At 34.4% G+C, this 14,816-nt stretch overlaps 1 protein-coding gene across 1 annotated transcript; it reads right to left on the minus strand.

The window, feature by feature from the left end:
- Positions 1-1,322: 1,322 nt before the first annotated feature.
- Positions 1,323-13,436, minus strand: LOC145581819 (protein SEMI-ROLLED LEAF 2-like). The gene is made up of 21 exons (XM_081638847.1): positions 13,276-13,436; positions 13,069-13,130; positions 12,648-12,813; positions 11,974-12,048; positions 10,056-10,171; positions 9,479-9,593; positions 8,756-8,884; positions 8,491-8,538; positions 8,182-8,390; positions 7,883-8,079; positions 7,474-7,769; positions 6,904-7,053; positions 6,462-6,815; positions 6,221-6,370; positions 6,019-6,094; positions 5,039-5,166; positions 4,723-4,923; positions 3,322-3,462; positions 3,106-3,231; positions 2,190-2,396; positions 1,323-1,781 (listed from the first exon to the last, which is right to left on the minus strand). Exons 3-21 carry the CDS (start codon positions 12,780-12,782, stop codon positions 1,626-1,628), a joined length of 3,009 nt encoding a protein of 1,002 aa, XP_081494973.1. The 5' UTR covers positions 12,783-12,813; positions 13,069-13,130; positions 13,276-13,436; the 3' UTR covers positions 1,323-1,625.
- Between the last annotated feature and the right edge of the window lie 1,380 nt (positions 13,437-14,816).

The following is a 14,816-nucleotide window of genomic DNA, read 5'->3' on the forward strand; positions in this document are numbered from 1 at the left end:
CATAAAAATTTCCAAACTTTATATTCAAATTCTTGCAACACAAGGTCGATCATTGAGGGACGTAAATATATCAACAATAATGTTTATTCAGAAGAATATCATTTCGAGTGGTAGGTTTTTACCTTTTAAATAGATAAAGTTGATGAGATTGTTTATAATTAGATTACAAAATTTATTTTTCCAACGAATATTGTCCTTAATTTTGGTCTTAAGAATGTCTTAAACTTCTCCATTCAAAATTAAGCCGATTTCTCTAAAACTTCTTTAGTTTAACATGGTATTAGAGGCCTCTAAAAATAAGAGATTTTTTTTCGATCCTTAGTTTATTTATCAAATTAATTTCAATTTTTCACAAAGTGTGATATTAGGGCTTTAATAATTTTTTATTCTCTGTTTTCGTGTGTCAACGGACTAGTTTAATATGAGAATCTTCTACCTTCTAATAATTATAATTGTGTCCTACGAGTAATTTGCAATCACTAATATTATGATTGGGTATAAGGTATTCATTCAACATAGACAGTCATAATATTTAGTTTTATGAACCTCCTATCATAGTTTAATGAACCTATAGGGTCGCACTCGAATACGAGTCATATTTAACATCCCTACAAGGATTTAAAAATCTTTATGCGATTAGGGCTGATTTCTTAAAGTTCTTGCTTATACATTGAAAGCTAGTCATGTTTGCTTTTCTCACACAATTGATCAGCTATTCTCAAATAATACATTCCGAGAGTAAGAGAGAGGCCCTAAGGTGAACAATATTAGGTGCTAGACTAGAACACGACCCATAATGTGGAAACAAGTAGATCTAGACACGAGTAACCAAGGAGCAATTTTCTTGTTAATGAAACTTCTAGATTCATGCTACAAGGTTATAATTCACCCAATTATAACTAGTTCAAGTTATTCTTCAAAAAAAAAAAAAAAGAAAAAAAGAAAAAAAACTAGTTCAAGTTAAATATAACATGGAATGTAGTTTTCCCTCAAAAAAAAAATAACATGGAATGTAGTTTGGTTTAAGTTAAGAAACAATTTGATTCTGAATGTTTGATGTTGCGTTAATATGTTTGATGTCGCGTTAATTTCCTAGACCGCCATCCTAGATTTTCACCCGAAACACAGCCCACCTCCCATTTGCACCCAATTTGAGTCTTCAACACCTTTCGACTAATTACTAAAACCTATTGCACATTTGCACCAACCCGGTGATGCACAACTCCTCAACCGCGGAGGTGGTTATTAGCATTTCCTCCTCTGATCCATGAACAACCAAGTCTGAAAAAAAAAAAAAAAAAAAAAAAAACCCAGCAAAGCAAACTATATACAAATCCTGAATTATTACATCAATATTTTTTTTTATAAATGATACATTCTGCTGATTACGGTTGCAAGTTGAAACACCAATTTAGGTGTCTCAACATGTTTCTATCACAACTCAACCAACAAAATTTTTTTATATTTCAACTTGTATACTATATAACATAACTTTCTATTACAAAGAATGAAAAAATTAACCACTTATGGAAAACTTACAAAGAAATGGAGATTATAAAAAGGGAAAAAAAAAATGGAATTATTATACTATTACATACATGAAATACAGAGTTAACCTGTTCAATTTAGCATCCAGCAGCTTTCAAAAACTTGTCATAGGGGCTTGCAGGTGGTAACCGAAAAGATTGATAACCATACTCCAATGAGCAAGGATACAACTGATCATGGCGTTGGATCATTTCTTTGCCTATCGAATCTGGAATAGGTTCCTCCTCCATAGGCTGATCAACAATAAAAGGAATAAGTCAAGTCCAAATGAAACGAGCTTGTCTGATGAATCATGGTAGTAGAATACTAGATAACTACAATGTATTAAGGTTCCAAATAATTATATGGTAGACTAAACCTGTCATGTCTTTTTTTTTTTTTTTTTTTCTTACCTTATTTTTTATTTTTATTTATTTGTTTATAATCTAAGGGGTGGAGCCGTGGAGGGGGGAAGACAACAATGGCATGGAACCCTACTCGGCTACCAGCAAAACCCGGATTTAAGACCCATGATCTCCCTTGACAAAGGGGTTTCCTTCCCAAGTTCCCAAATACTATTAAAGAGGGTTCTGACCCAATCAAAGGAAGGATGATCGATACTTGGCATTGTCAGAAAGAGAAAACACTACATGTTATCTTACCCTGACCATGATTGTGGGCCTCTTCATCTCAGTGTCATCAGCAAGAACAATAGCTTTGGTTTCCTGTTGCTGCTTGAAACTTTGGAGCACTGACATCTTCTGTTGCTTACCAGTCACAAGGGCCTCACATTGGTTTCTCACTTGGTCATACGATATGAGGGTGGTGGAGGAAGGCAAGTTAGCCACTTGTTGAGCTGTTTCCAACACCTGTTTTAGATACAGAAAGATGAGACCATGAAGGACTAAAGGTATCAAGAAACTGATAGCAAGTTGCTTTCTGGTAGCATTGCATAGGCGGAATTGAAATTTACTTTAAGATGAATCATTACATTCACCAGATTTATCAATGTTTTGCCTACCAGGAGCAGCAAATATTTGAAACGTACTCCCTCCGTTTTATTTTTATTTGCATCACTTTCCTTTTTGGGGTGTTTTTTTTTTTTTTAAATGCACCACTTCTATATTTGGTAACTTTATACTATATTTTATCATTTCTCTCTCTTACTTTAGACCTCACTCAACTTATTTTATCATTTCTCTCTCTTCTATGGTCCCCACTAAAATAATTAAAATATCTATCCTCTCTCACATACTTTCTCTTTCATGGTCCCCATCTTACTTTTACTATAATAATTTATTCAACCACTCACAATATTATATTACTCTCCTAAATCTTTGTGCCATCCAAAGTGATGCAAATAAAAAAAAATGGAGGGAGTAACAAATAAAGGAAAACTTTTCTCGATATATAAAATAACTTATGTTTAAAAAACCAAACACCAACAAAAAACAAAAGACTGTAAGGTTTCTTTAACCCCCTCCATCAGACTACGACCATATAGTTCTAGCACAAAACCTAGACATTTCTAAAATGAATCAACAGGTATAACATAGCATAGATGGAAACTGAACTCACCGACTCGAGAAGCTGATTCACATTTAGAATATCAAGTGCATTGGAGGAGCTGGATGTCTTACGACCAGATTGGCTTTGGCTTCCACTAGCATCAGGTAAGGCTTCGTCAAACAATGAAGTGCCCACCTGAGTACAAATTCAACATGGTTGAAAAAAGTTCTGATCTTCAGCCTAACAAAGAGAAGGTACACAAGACATAACACACAGAAATCTAACCTCGTCAAAAGATTGAAAGTCTAGCTGTGCAAGTGGGGAGCTTTGTTGTGGTGTCTCCATGAATAATGGAGCACCCAAAGGATATGACTCATCAGGTGAAAATCCCTGCAAAAGTTGTTTCTTTATGCTAGATAATTCATCCTGCATAAAACAAGCACGCAAAAGTAAGAAGAGTTGATTTAAATATTGTATGTAGAATTTGTCACATTCTCTCAACTTCATAATGTATCAAATATTTGGGAGCCTATACAATAAATTACTTGATTACACGGCCAAATATAGACTATATACAACATATATTTTCAAGCTCACCCAGCCAAACATAAAACCATTGTCGTATAAAGACTCCTCAAGAATAAAAGTTGGTCCTGATTCATTTAGATCAAGAAAATGGGAATTCTTAAATCTAAGAAGGGTCAAGGCCCTTCCTAAATAAACTTCCATGTGTACTCTTACCGGCCAATCAATCTGGTTAGCTAAATCGTTTTTGATAAATTCCAGTTCATCCATGCAACATTTTCCCAAACTACCTTTGATCATTTTTCTCATTATTACCTTCTACAGACCTTTATTCAACACAAAAATTTCCACATTAATAGATATATACAATTTAACTCATTCATCTCAACCTGTCAGACTAAAACATTTCAGTACATGAAGTTGCTAAAGGCATGTCACTTTCAAGTACTGGATATAATATTGTCACACATTCAAACAAAAACAATTAGCTGCTAAAACAATGTACCAGGCACCAAATGTGCAAGCTACGGAAGGCTTTGTAATAACCAGTAAAATGGAATATAGTAATTACTGATGAAGAGATGAGTGCAGGTAAATGATGCTGAAGTGAACGAAGGAATAGATCTAGTAAAGGTAGAAAGCTCTATCCTGGATGAAAAATTGAGGAAAATGAGTGTTGAAGAGTGTGGATTACTCATCAAACGAACATGGAAAGAAGATGCAGAAATCTCATGTTTCTTAAGCTCATGTTTTTGATTTGAAATGTACTGGGATCTGCCAATAGGATGAATGGAGCATTCCCCCCACCCACCACCCCCTCACTAAGTTATATATGTTGTTTTTTAGTTGACAGAGGAAAGAGATTGGGAAGGAAAGGTAGGCCATAAGGTTCACACTAGGGCAAGTTAAACATTTAGCTTGTTTCTTCTAGGCTTACACAGATGAGAGAAGTAAACATATATGCTAAGAGTCAAAACTATCTTAATTCATGTTGTTTAATTCTTCACTTTAAGAATCGAATCTTAAACGAGAAACATTCTTAAAATCTCTGTTACATGAATAGGGGCTCAAGTCTTTAAATACCATATAACTACAGGGTAACAGATCATTAGTGTGAAAAGCTAGGTTTCACTAGAAACTGATTGGATGCAGGCCAATTACCTCTGATAACTCCTTAAATTTGGACATCAAGTGAGATAAAACAGTTTCTTTCAACTGTTGTTCATCTGATTCTACAGCTGACAGAGATTTTAATGCAGCAAATTCATCTTCATCTGATCCATAGGTCCTTCCACCATCAACTAGTTTCTGGATGACTGCTTCGAGTCTGATATTGTCAACCAACTCCAGATAAGGATCAACCTGCCATGAAAAAAAAATTAGCCAACAATATTACCATTGGGACATATTATGAAGGCTAACATGTAACAGAGAATAAACAATCCTCTGCAGAGCAATCTTGAGTGGGGCATATTACAGTTATATCTGTCAAAGATGATTTAACAATAGGGATCAGCTCCGGAAGATTGCCTGCTCTGGCTGAAAATATAAGCATGCTCGATGCCATGGTGAAGAGAGATCTTCTTCGAGATGGTTGTAAACCTCCTTCAATAAGCAAACATACAATTAAAAGGGATGCACATATAATATCTCTAACATATAAGCAGAAAATCAGCAAAGCTCCAGAATTTGAAGACTTGAACTCTAAAAGACTCAACAGAACTGGACAACTATTCCTCTTGGACACTGATGTTCAGTATTATTCACCAATTACATCAATTCTCTAAAGATCCTGGTGAAGCAAAGATTAGTAATAATGAAAAAATAAACACCTATTATGAATTGACTTCCAAAAGTCAACTTTGTTGAATATCATCCCTATATCACTAATTGTATAAACAAACAAGTGCTTTATATAGTGGTCATATAAGTTTCAAAAGAGAAGTCATGGGATCCAAAAAGGCATTTATAGTAGTTATTAGAACCCACACGCTGAGGTAATATTTCTGTCATTTGACCATGTTTCCTTTTAAAAAGTGCAAGGCTGCCCATTAGGAAAGTCCAAAGGGCTCAGATATTCCGTTTTGTATGTTCATGGGATGCAGCATATGAGCAGAAGTAGTAGTGCTGGACACTGCAATATCCAACAACATTAAGCTTGATTATAATATGAGTTTTGAGCAGTGGTTTCTGCCTGATATAAAACTAATAAAGAACAAATGCAGCCCTATTTTTTTCTTCTGGGAGAGAAAGACCAAAGGTCCAATTATTTTTGTCAGGTTGGGGGCACCCTGATAGGCAAGAAGAAACTGCTTATAATAATCTCTGAACAAATTCTAAAAAGAAGGAAAAAGAGACAATCTTCAGACGTCAAGCGAATGTTTTTAAATGATTTCACACTGAAATATTTCTGTCAATAGCTGAGGAACAAAAGTGAAAGCAGATGAGAAAGAGTACCTTCTTGATCAAGGGATATGCTCCTCAGAGAAAATGCTAACTGGAAACACCTAACCAGAGCAACATGACTGGAAGTCTGTCATATTAAGTCAAGTTATGCAAGTGAAGAAGATAAACTCGGGTATGCGCGAGGCTTATGGAACATTTATGAAGCACAACGAAATAGTCAGTACTCAGTAGCAAAGCAGAAGAAAATTCAAACCTTGGTCCGGGTCAGTAGCAAAGCAATACTGTAAGTGTGAGCCATTGCTTCAAAATTGAAAGGAGTATTTTCTCTACAAGTTGCCTGAACCCAGATAGAGGAAAGCAAGAGACTGACTTGATGACTACTCAGTCTAAGTGAAGCAAGCTCCTGGAAACCACAAAAAATGGTTAAAATAAATTACATGCATTTAAGCAAGAGCGAAAACAGAAGAAAACTATGCATGACCTTTTATCCTCACCATATTTCCATTGGTCATAGCACTCTTAAAACTGTATGAGTTACTATGTGATCGACAAACTCGAGACTGATTTACATCATTCCATCTCTGGCTGTCTTCCAATGTGTCCATAGATTGTATTTTCTCTTCACTTTCCTCAGGAATGGAGTTACTTCCACCTTTTGCTTCCAATTTTGGAAGAATGAATGAAGGCCCAAAACCGTTTAGCAAAGCCAACTCTTTTAGGTCTGACCAAGGGCAAATCAAAGAGGGCATAAGCACAGAGGCCAATATGCGGTGTGCCCCGATTCGAGTTTCATTATCTGTATGGCCCATGGCTAAAAGCAGTTGGTGAAATAAAGCATCAGGAAAGGTCTGAAAATTAAGCAAATAGGCCAGATGTTAAATATGGTTCGAAATTATAGCCTGCCGTAAGTATTCAAAATAAAAAAACACATTTTACCTTTTTGTGATAAGATATATTGGGTAGGGAAGATACTATCCGAGCAGTGCGATAAACAGAGAAGATTGTTGTTCTGGCAACAATGTTGCTATTTGGAACATTCTCAACCACTACGGCCATCATATCAAGAATTGGCCCAACATCTCCAACCTGTTAATACCATTTCATACATTTCGAAGTTAGAACCTAAAAGAAAAAAAAAAAAAAAAAAAAAAAAAAAAAAGAAGAAGACATAGAACAGTAGTTATCTGAAAAATAAAATCCATTAAGTTCATGCTTAATCTCCCTACCTGTCCCCCTCGTTCTCCACCCCAGCCCATACGAAAAAATAGTAACAATAAAATAAAGAAAATATAACAAAGGGTATGGGGGAGAAAAGGAATATTAACATACTAAATTTTTTAATAGATTAGGCATGCTCTGAATAAAAAAATGCAAATCAACAAGTACACATTTCTTTATGTGATTTTTAGAGAAATTCACAGTGTAACAATTGTAGGATCCAAACTTAGTCAAATATTGCACCTTGCATGTTAAAGAAAAATGAGAAGGGAAGATTATATAACAAACCTTACTTGACAGCTGCGAGATACATTTTTCTAATGCTGACTGAAGATCTGCATTTAACTTCTCTGCGCCACTTCCAGAGCTAGATACGTCTACTGAATATTGCATGCATTTGCGTAGATGCTTTATTAGGTCAGTCAATGCACCTGTTAGTGAAACTGAAGCTTGTTGCTTAACATACTGTGCAAGTTGCCTGATGACATGAATGATACTGATCTGTTTAAGAGGCTGCTTGGCAACATTTTTGTGATCCAAGTGCTTCACCAAGATGGATAATAATAAATGAGAGTTTTCCGCAGCTGCAGAAAATTATTTAATAAAAATAAGAAAGACTAGCCAAATCCAGGATGGTAACACATCACTGGACTATGATAGTATTATGTATAATCAAGTGACAAGCATTAAAGTTAACCTGAATCTTCCAACACCACTTGCATATACATCAAGACAGAAAAGGCAAGCCCCCTCTCGGGACACCAGCAGTCTTCTGAATCAAAAATGTGGAAAAAGGGTTCAAGTACACGCCTGACAGTTGTAGCTTCCTTGGCTAAGCCAGCCATATTATACAGGCAGACCTTAGCCCAATAAGTAGGACTTTTTGAAGCATTCCTACAAAAAGAGACAAAACAGAATTTTTCTAAAAATCAAGACAAGCTCAATAAAATATACAAGAATGAGCTGAATGACACAAGCGTCGACGTGTCATCATACATTGGTAGTTTTAATTGTTGTTTAATGTTGTGAAGGTCCACTGAAGAAGTGGCATCTTTGCAAATGTTTACAGTTGACAGCCTATCATCATCTGTGTTTGTTGATACTCGGCTACATTGATCTGGGCTTTCACAAATTACTCCATCCAGCTTGCCATTCAAAAGCATAATTTGGGTATCCGCAAAATTATCTAAAGTTGCTGATATGATCTAACCATTTATCAAAATAAGATAAAGGAATCAGACTAAACAGAAAATTAAGCCCAAAGATTATTTATAATATATAATTATATCACAGATTCCTCCTTACTTTGTCAAATTCCATTGGAATGTGGGACTGTTCACCCATGAATTGCACCTATATACAGAACAGTTTCAGGAAATTAACAAAAAAAAAAAAGTCAGCAGATTATTGCACAAGTATATTTGCAATGACACCTAAGAATAGATTAGTTAATAAGAGAGCATCTTTAAGCTATTGCAACATCTCTGGACTGAATTATTCAGTAGAAGATGAGGCAGGAATAGATGAAGAAGATCAGATATGCTCTTGGAAAAGTCAAGGGAGACATTACCATTGAGGAAAGCGCTTGCAATCCAGCTGCCCGCAGGCAAAAAGATCTATCATCATTCCCTACTTCTTGAGCTAGTTGACAAAGTTTGGGAACAAGACCTTCTATGTTGAACATATATGTGCTCTCCACCTACGGAAACTTAAGAATGTCAACATCCTCATCCTGGGTAAGTCTTATCGAAAAAGATGATTACATTAAAAAAACATAATCAATATTAGGACTGTAGGTATCATTCCTTCATATTGCGTAGGATATAAACTCTTAAAACTTTACATCATTTGTCACTGATCACATCTATAACCATTCATCTGACTCTTCACTAGTGCATAAATGTCAATGTACACGTGTTAATGTTGATGCAGATATCACAAGAGGAATTATCGAGCACAACTACTAACATGATTATCACAAATTCAAAATACCATTGCTTTCTGGAAGCTGGATGAATTTATTAAAAAAAAAAAAAAAAAACTAAAAATTCTCAATATTGGACAGCTATGAACAAGATGAGAATTGAGAAGTGTCTTGCTGTCCTAATTAGTTGTGAAGTAGGTCAGTCAACTATCTTCTTGTTAGGGGCAAAATGCCACCTTGTGTTTACAGGATCAATGAATCAAATATGTACCCCATCCATCTGACTATCTTCCTCCACAAACGCAATCAGAAGGGTTGGTTTAATCACATGGTATGGTATGGTTTGGATAGTAAAAACTAGTTCCTTACCTGGACATTTAAGAAGTCGGCAAGGGCATTGCAAGCCAATATTTGCATTGCCTCTTGGCTCGTTTGATCTAGAAGAGTTCGAATAATTCCTAATAAACTGCTCGCAAACAATGGCCTGCAAGAAAATGAGGTGCCAACATAAGACGTATGTTCAAAAGGACTAACAATAGTGGATTTAAACATACTGATGACCTTGTGAACTTCATACTCAAGAAACAAAGCAGGCACAAGCAATAAAATTGTATTGAATGGAATCATCTCAAGACAACCAAAAAGTACTGAGATACTTTTTCGAACATATAGCAAGATAAAGTTGACAGCAACCATATATTATGAGGGATTACTATGAGAATTTTTTGACCGCCCTGAAAAACAATACAGGAATCACAACCCCCCCCCCCCCCCCCCTCCTTATCCTTGGAGGGTTTTTTTTTTTTTTAAGGCTCCTTTCTGGATCTATATATGACTTCAAACGGGCAGAGTAAATAATAAAATGAAAGGCCAAACTGTATCAGTTAAAAACTTATATTAATGTAAAATAAAATAAAATAAACAAACAAAGATAAGTCATACTCACATCTGCTCCTTACATGAAGATATAAATTTCCTGTACACGCACAGAACAACCTTTGCTGATCCAACAATCCCATTCCGTAAATCCTTGTAAAATCGTTGTTCTAGGTATTCAGTTATCTACAGATTAAAAAAAAGTGTATAGGATGAGATGAAAAGTTTCAGTAAGCCCGTAGGTCTAATTGTTCAATATTTCATCGAAGTCAAACGACAAATAGAATAAAGAGCATAATACAATTCCAACCCTTCGTGATCAGCAATTTGAAGACATTAGAAATTCATGTATAGATGACCATCATCATCATTATCATTATCATCATCATAAACAAGTAACATTTTTCAGATTAAAGTAAGAGATATTTTTATGAAGACAAAGAGGGACAGAAAACAAAGCCCCTGCCACCCAAGGTCAGAATGTAACTCAAATGTGCTTCTTTTATGAGCCTTATGTCATAATCATTGAACACTTGCTAACAAATATTGCAGTAAACTGAAGAGCAGATAAATGCTAAATCCAAGTAATTCTCATAAACATCTAAAGATTTTCATACCATTTCAAGAACATTTCAATCATATAAGTCATATCTCAATATACAGCTAGATGAAAAGGAGCAAAAATCATGAATCTTCATTAAAGCATTTGGTTTCCTACTTTTTATGTGTGTTCTATTAAACTTAATTTGATTTATCCGAACTTATATGAAATTTTCTAAGCTTGCATGTAAAAACTTATTGGAACTTCTTTTGTCTATTACATATTTTGCGGGGACTTATTACTCCCTCTGTGTTTTAGTAAGTGTTACAGTTTGACCGGCACATAGTTTTAGGCAATTTAATTGACTTAAATAAAATAAGAGATAAGTGGTGTAGTTGGAGTATTAAAAATTATAAAAGAAAGATAGCGGGGTTAATAGTTTATTGAAAAGTAATGAATGTGAGAGAAAAAATATAATAAAAAAAAAAAGTAGTAGTGGATTTAGAAGGGGACCATGAGAGGAGATAGAGATAATATTTAAATGTAGTTTTTTGCCAAAAAAGAAAGTGTAACACTTATTAAAATACGGCCGGTTTTAGTAAGTGTAACACTTATAAAAGCATGGAGGGAGTATGTCCAAATAAGTAAGTATAAGTTGATGAGACCACGCTGATCACTTACTCTTAAGCACCCTCTTCATTCTCCACTCTCTTTTCATCTCTTCTTCTATGTTATATTTACAAGCTAAGATAATATATTTTGGCTTCCCGGAGCAAAATATGACAATTCATTTTGGACAAATTTTAGGCACAATGCCCATGTCAACACTTGGACACAATCCCGTAACAACAACAACATCTCATAATAACAACAAGGGTTCGCTAACACGAATCATCATAAGGAACCGTCCGAAAAGTAAAAAGAGCATAGCAAGATAATCGATTGAATAAAAGTTGGAAAAAAAAAAGGCGAGTAAGCCACAATGTCCAATAAAGGGAAAAAAAATTGCCGAAGCCACAATGTGTTGAGGACCCCATTTTCTATAAAAGAAATTATTTATCACATCAATTTTGTTTCCTCACAATTCCTACACTTTCTCTTACCTATTTTCTCTAATGACTAATTAAACTAACTTACATTTCATAACTTTTGGCTCACCCCAATAACAGTTTCCTGAATGTATGTGCCAAATATTGTGTAAAAGATAAAACTAGAACATAGGGAGTATGTCATAAATGAACAACACACAAAGTAAGATTCATCTATTGGTAACCCATGTGGTGGAAACTTATTGCCTTATTGGTAAAGGTAGAACTGTGATATAGGGACTACAAGATATAATGCAAGTCAAAACGTATACTGTGTGTCCGAGATGATAAAAATATTCAATTAGCTGAGATACCTTGTCCCAAAAAAAGAAAAGAAAAGAAAAAAAAAGAAGATTCACCTTAGGAACTCTTAGCGGATTCTTTGATACATATTCACAAAGCTTCCCAATCTTTCTGTCATTTGGCTCAATATCCTGTGGAATGAAGCAATATGAAACTCATGATGTTTCAAGGCAACCAACAAAATCCACACAGGAAAAGTAGTCTATAGCTTTTCCCCTCATTTTCTAGCAAACCAGCTCTACTTTTATACACTGTTTAATTAAGCAAAAGATAACAAATTAAAAAACTGATAATTAAAATTGTGTGGATCTTAGCATGAAATTTTGCACCTGAAATTATAAAATTCATATCAATTGCCCAAAGCAATGTATCTCCAATTGCAAACATTGTCATGTTTCTTCAAAGTATCAATTGTACCCACATCTCTACATAGGCTTTTGCTTAGAGAGCGTGATTATCAAATTCATACATCACCTTATGGCTTATGCTACTTATGTTGATAGGACTCTCCAGCTAAAATGTCCATCAGCTTTCGCAGTATCCCATATTCCCATTGGCATATAAAAGCAAAAACATGAATTTATTTTTTATGATCATGGTAAAGTAGGAATTGCAGCTATGTCACTAATTAACACAACCAGCCAAACAGAAACTTAACAATATCCACTGAATCAATCACACAAACAACAGTGCTGAAGTCAGATGCTAAGAAAAAGCTGCAAACTTTCACCTGATTTTTAGGAAATATTTCTGCAAGGAGCTTCTTATATCTTTTCACTGGCTGTCTTGACCTTGCTCGCAGCGACGGACAGAAAATGCAGATGCTACCACAAACAGGAAGAACCCGTCTGGACATAACCCCCATTTTCAACTACCAGATTCAAACCCTCCTAGTTCTTCATAATTCAACATCAAAAAAATATTCATTTAGAGCATAATCAAGCAAAGACCCGCTTGATCAAATACTACAATTAACGACAAAAGCTACGCAATTCAGCATAATGCTGCAAGTTCATCAATTGGGTTCAATAAATAATCAACATCCCAGATAAAATTCATCAATTTGACCAATTGAGTACTCTCAAATTCTGCTAAAAACAAACAAAGTATACAAAATTCAGCAAAAACAACACGAATTAAACAAACCCCACCTAAAAATTTGCCTGAAATTTGACAAAGTTTCAACCTTTGATCGCCTCTGAACAGATTAAACCTATAGCAGAGTGAACAAATTAAAACAATTCCAACATTTTACCATATAATATAATCATTTAAACCATTAATTCATTCAAAATCAAAATCATTCAAAATAAAATACATCCAAATAAAATAAAAATTCGTAAAACTTTCAAAATTACCTGAAGTTGTAGCCAGTGGGGGAGGGAGGCTACAGATCCCCCAGGCACCTCTTTCTGTCTTATTCCGCTGTCTCTCTCTCTCTTACATGTAGAAATTAATTAAAAAATAATTAATATTTAACAGTTTGGCAAATTTTATTTAATTTATAAAAATGAAATAATTTGTCAAAATTAACAAAAATATTAATAATAATAATTCTAAAATGACGTGCTGTTGACGGAAACGGTCACAGCTCCAAATCAAATTAAATGCAAGATCTTTGAAGAAGAGTGGGACCCATTAAGAGTCATTTAATGTGGTTGGTTGATAATGTGGTGGGGTGACAAGATTAGAAAGGTGACAGACAGTGGAATTAGCAAAAGAACGTTATTAATTTTTTTGAACTTAATATTTTTTTTTTTTTTTTTTGGCTGAGTGAAGTTTGCATGGCGAAAAGGGAGATAAAATGATGGGAAAGTGGCCCAACTAACCCGGGAATTAAGGGGACTGAAATTTTTTTTGTAATTGGCGGAAAGACGAAATTGCCCCTTTTGTATAACTGTCTATTTTATTGACCTTTTTAATTAAAGTGATTAAGAAAAGTCAAAGTAAAAGACAATTGGATTAAGACACCCTCGATTGAGGGGAGTGTGGTGGGTAGTGCGGTGTATAATCCCTATATATATGCTATCATACTATAAGGAGTATGTATAATGATTTGTATCCCATGTGAATTAATTTGTTAGGTTGCTTGTTCCAACTTGATTATCGGTTTGTTTAACGAGTGCTCATCCATGACACACATGAAGATTTAATATTAAGATATTTTAGTAGTCGAATATGCAAGTTTGATTTTAGAAGATGTGTAATTTTGAATCGAAAATTCAAATAAAAGTGAATATATTAGGAGATTGTTGATAATTTAAATAGTTAGAAGCTGAGTATATATCAACTATATATCAGCTATTTACAGAATAAGTAACATTTACAACAAGGGACAATAAACCTAGAGGAAATGTCTAATACTTCCTTCATTTTTTTTTATTGCAATGTAAGAATTTTCACACTTTTCAATACATATTTTACATAAGAATTTACTTAGGGTCTATTAACATTTACTGAACTGAGCTGGACTGATTGGAACTAAACTGAACTGAACTGAACTAAACTGAAATGAATATTTTATGAGATAAGGAAATTAGGAACTAACTGAACTGATTGGAGCTGAACTGAACTGAAATGAATTGAAATGAAATTAAGCTGAAGTGAACAGACCTCGTAGTATGCAATTATAAAATATTGATATTTATTAACGTTCTTCTAAATTTGCTCCATACCATAAAAGAAATATGAGAGATCACTATTTTACTCTCACAAACTTTGATCTGGACCTTTTAGTCACATCAATTTTCTCTTATACGAGTACTAACTTACATTCTTCAACATTGCCTTAGCCTCCTCTAAATAAAGCGAGCTTGTGGTTGTGGGACAATATTATTACAACGTGTACAATCACAAACTTCCCAATTCATAATGTAATCACCTATATTATTACGAAAAT

This window comes from Chenopodium album, chromosome 15 (genome assembly GCF_948465745.1).
Source record: "Chenopodium album chromosome 15, dcCheAlbu1.1, whole genome shotgun sequence".
In the NCBI taxonomy this organism is placed as follows: domain Eukaryota; kingdom Viridiplantae; phylum Streptophyta; class Magnoliopsida; order Caryophyllales; family Amaranthaceae; genus Chenopodium; species Chenopodium album.

Coding starts and splice junctions, on each gene's coding strand:
- LOC145581819 (XM_081638847.1), bottom strand. CDS start 12,782: ATGGGGGTTATGTCCAGACGGGTTCTTCCTGTTTGTGGTAGCATCTGC. Junction 7,054..7,473: donor TCTCGCAGCTGTCAAGTAAG/GTTTGTTATATA, acceptor TGGTATTAACAG/GTTGGAGATGTTGGGCCAAT. Junction 5,167..6,018: donor CATATCCCTTGATCAAGAAG/GTACTCTTTCTC, acceptor TGCTTATTGAAG/GAGGTTTACAACCATCTCGA.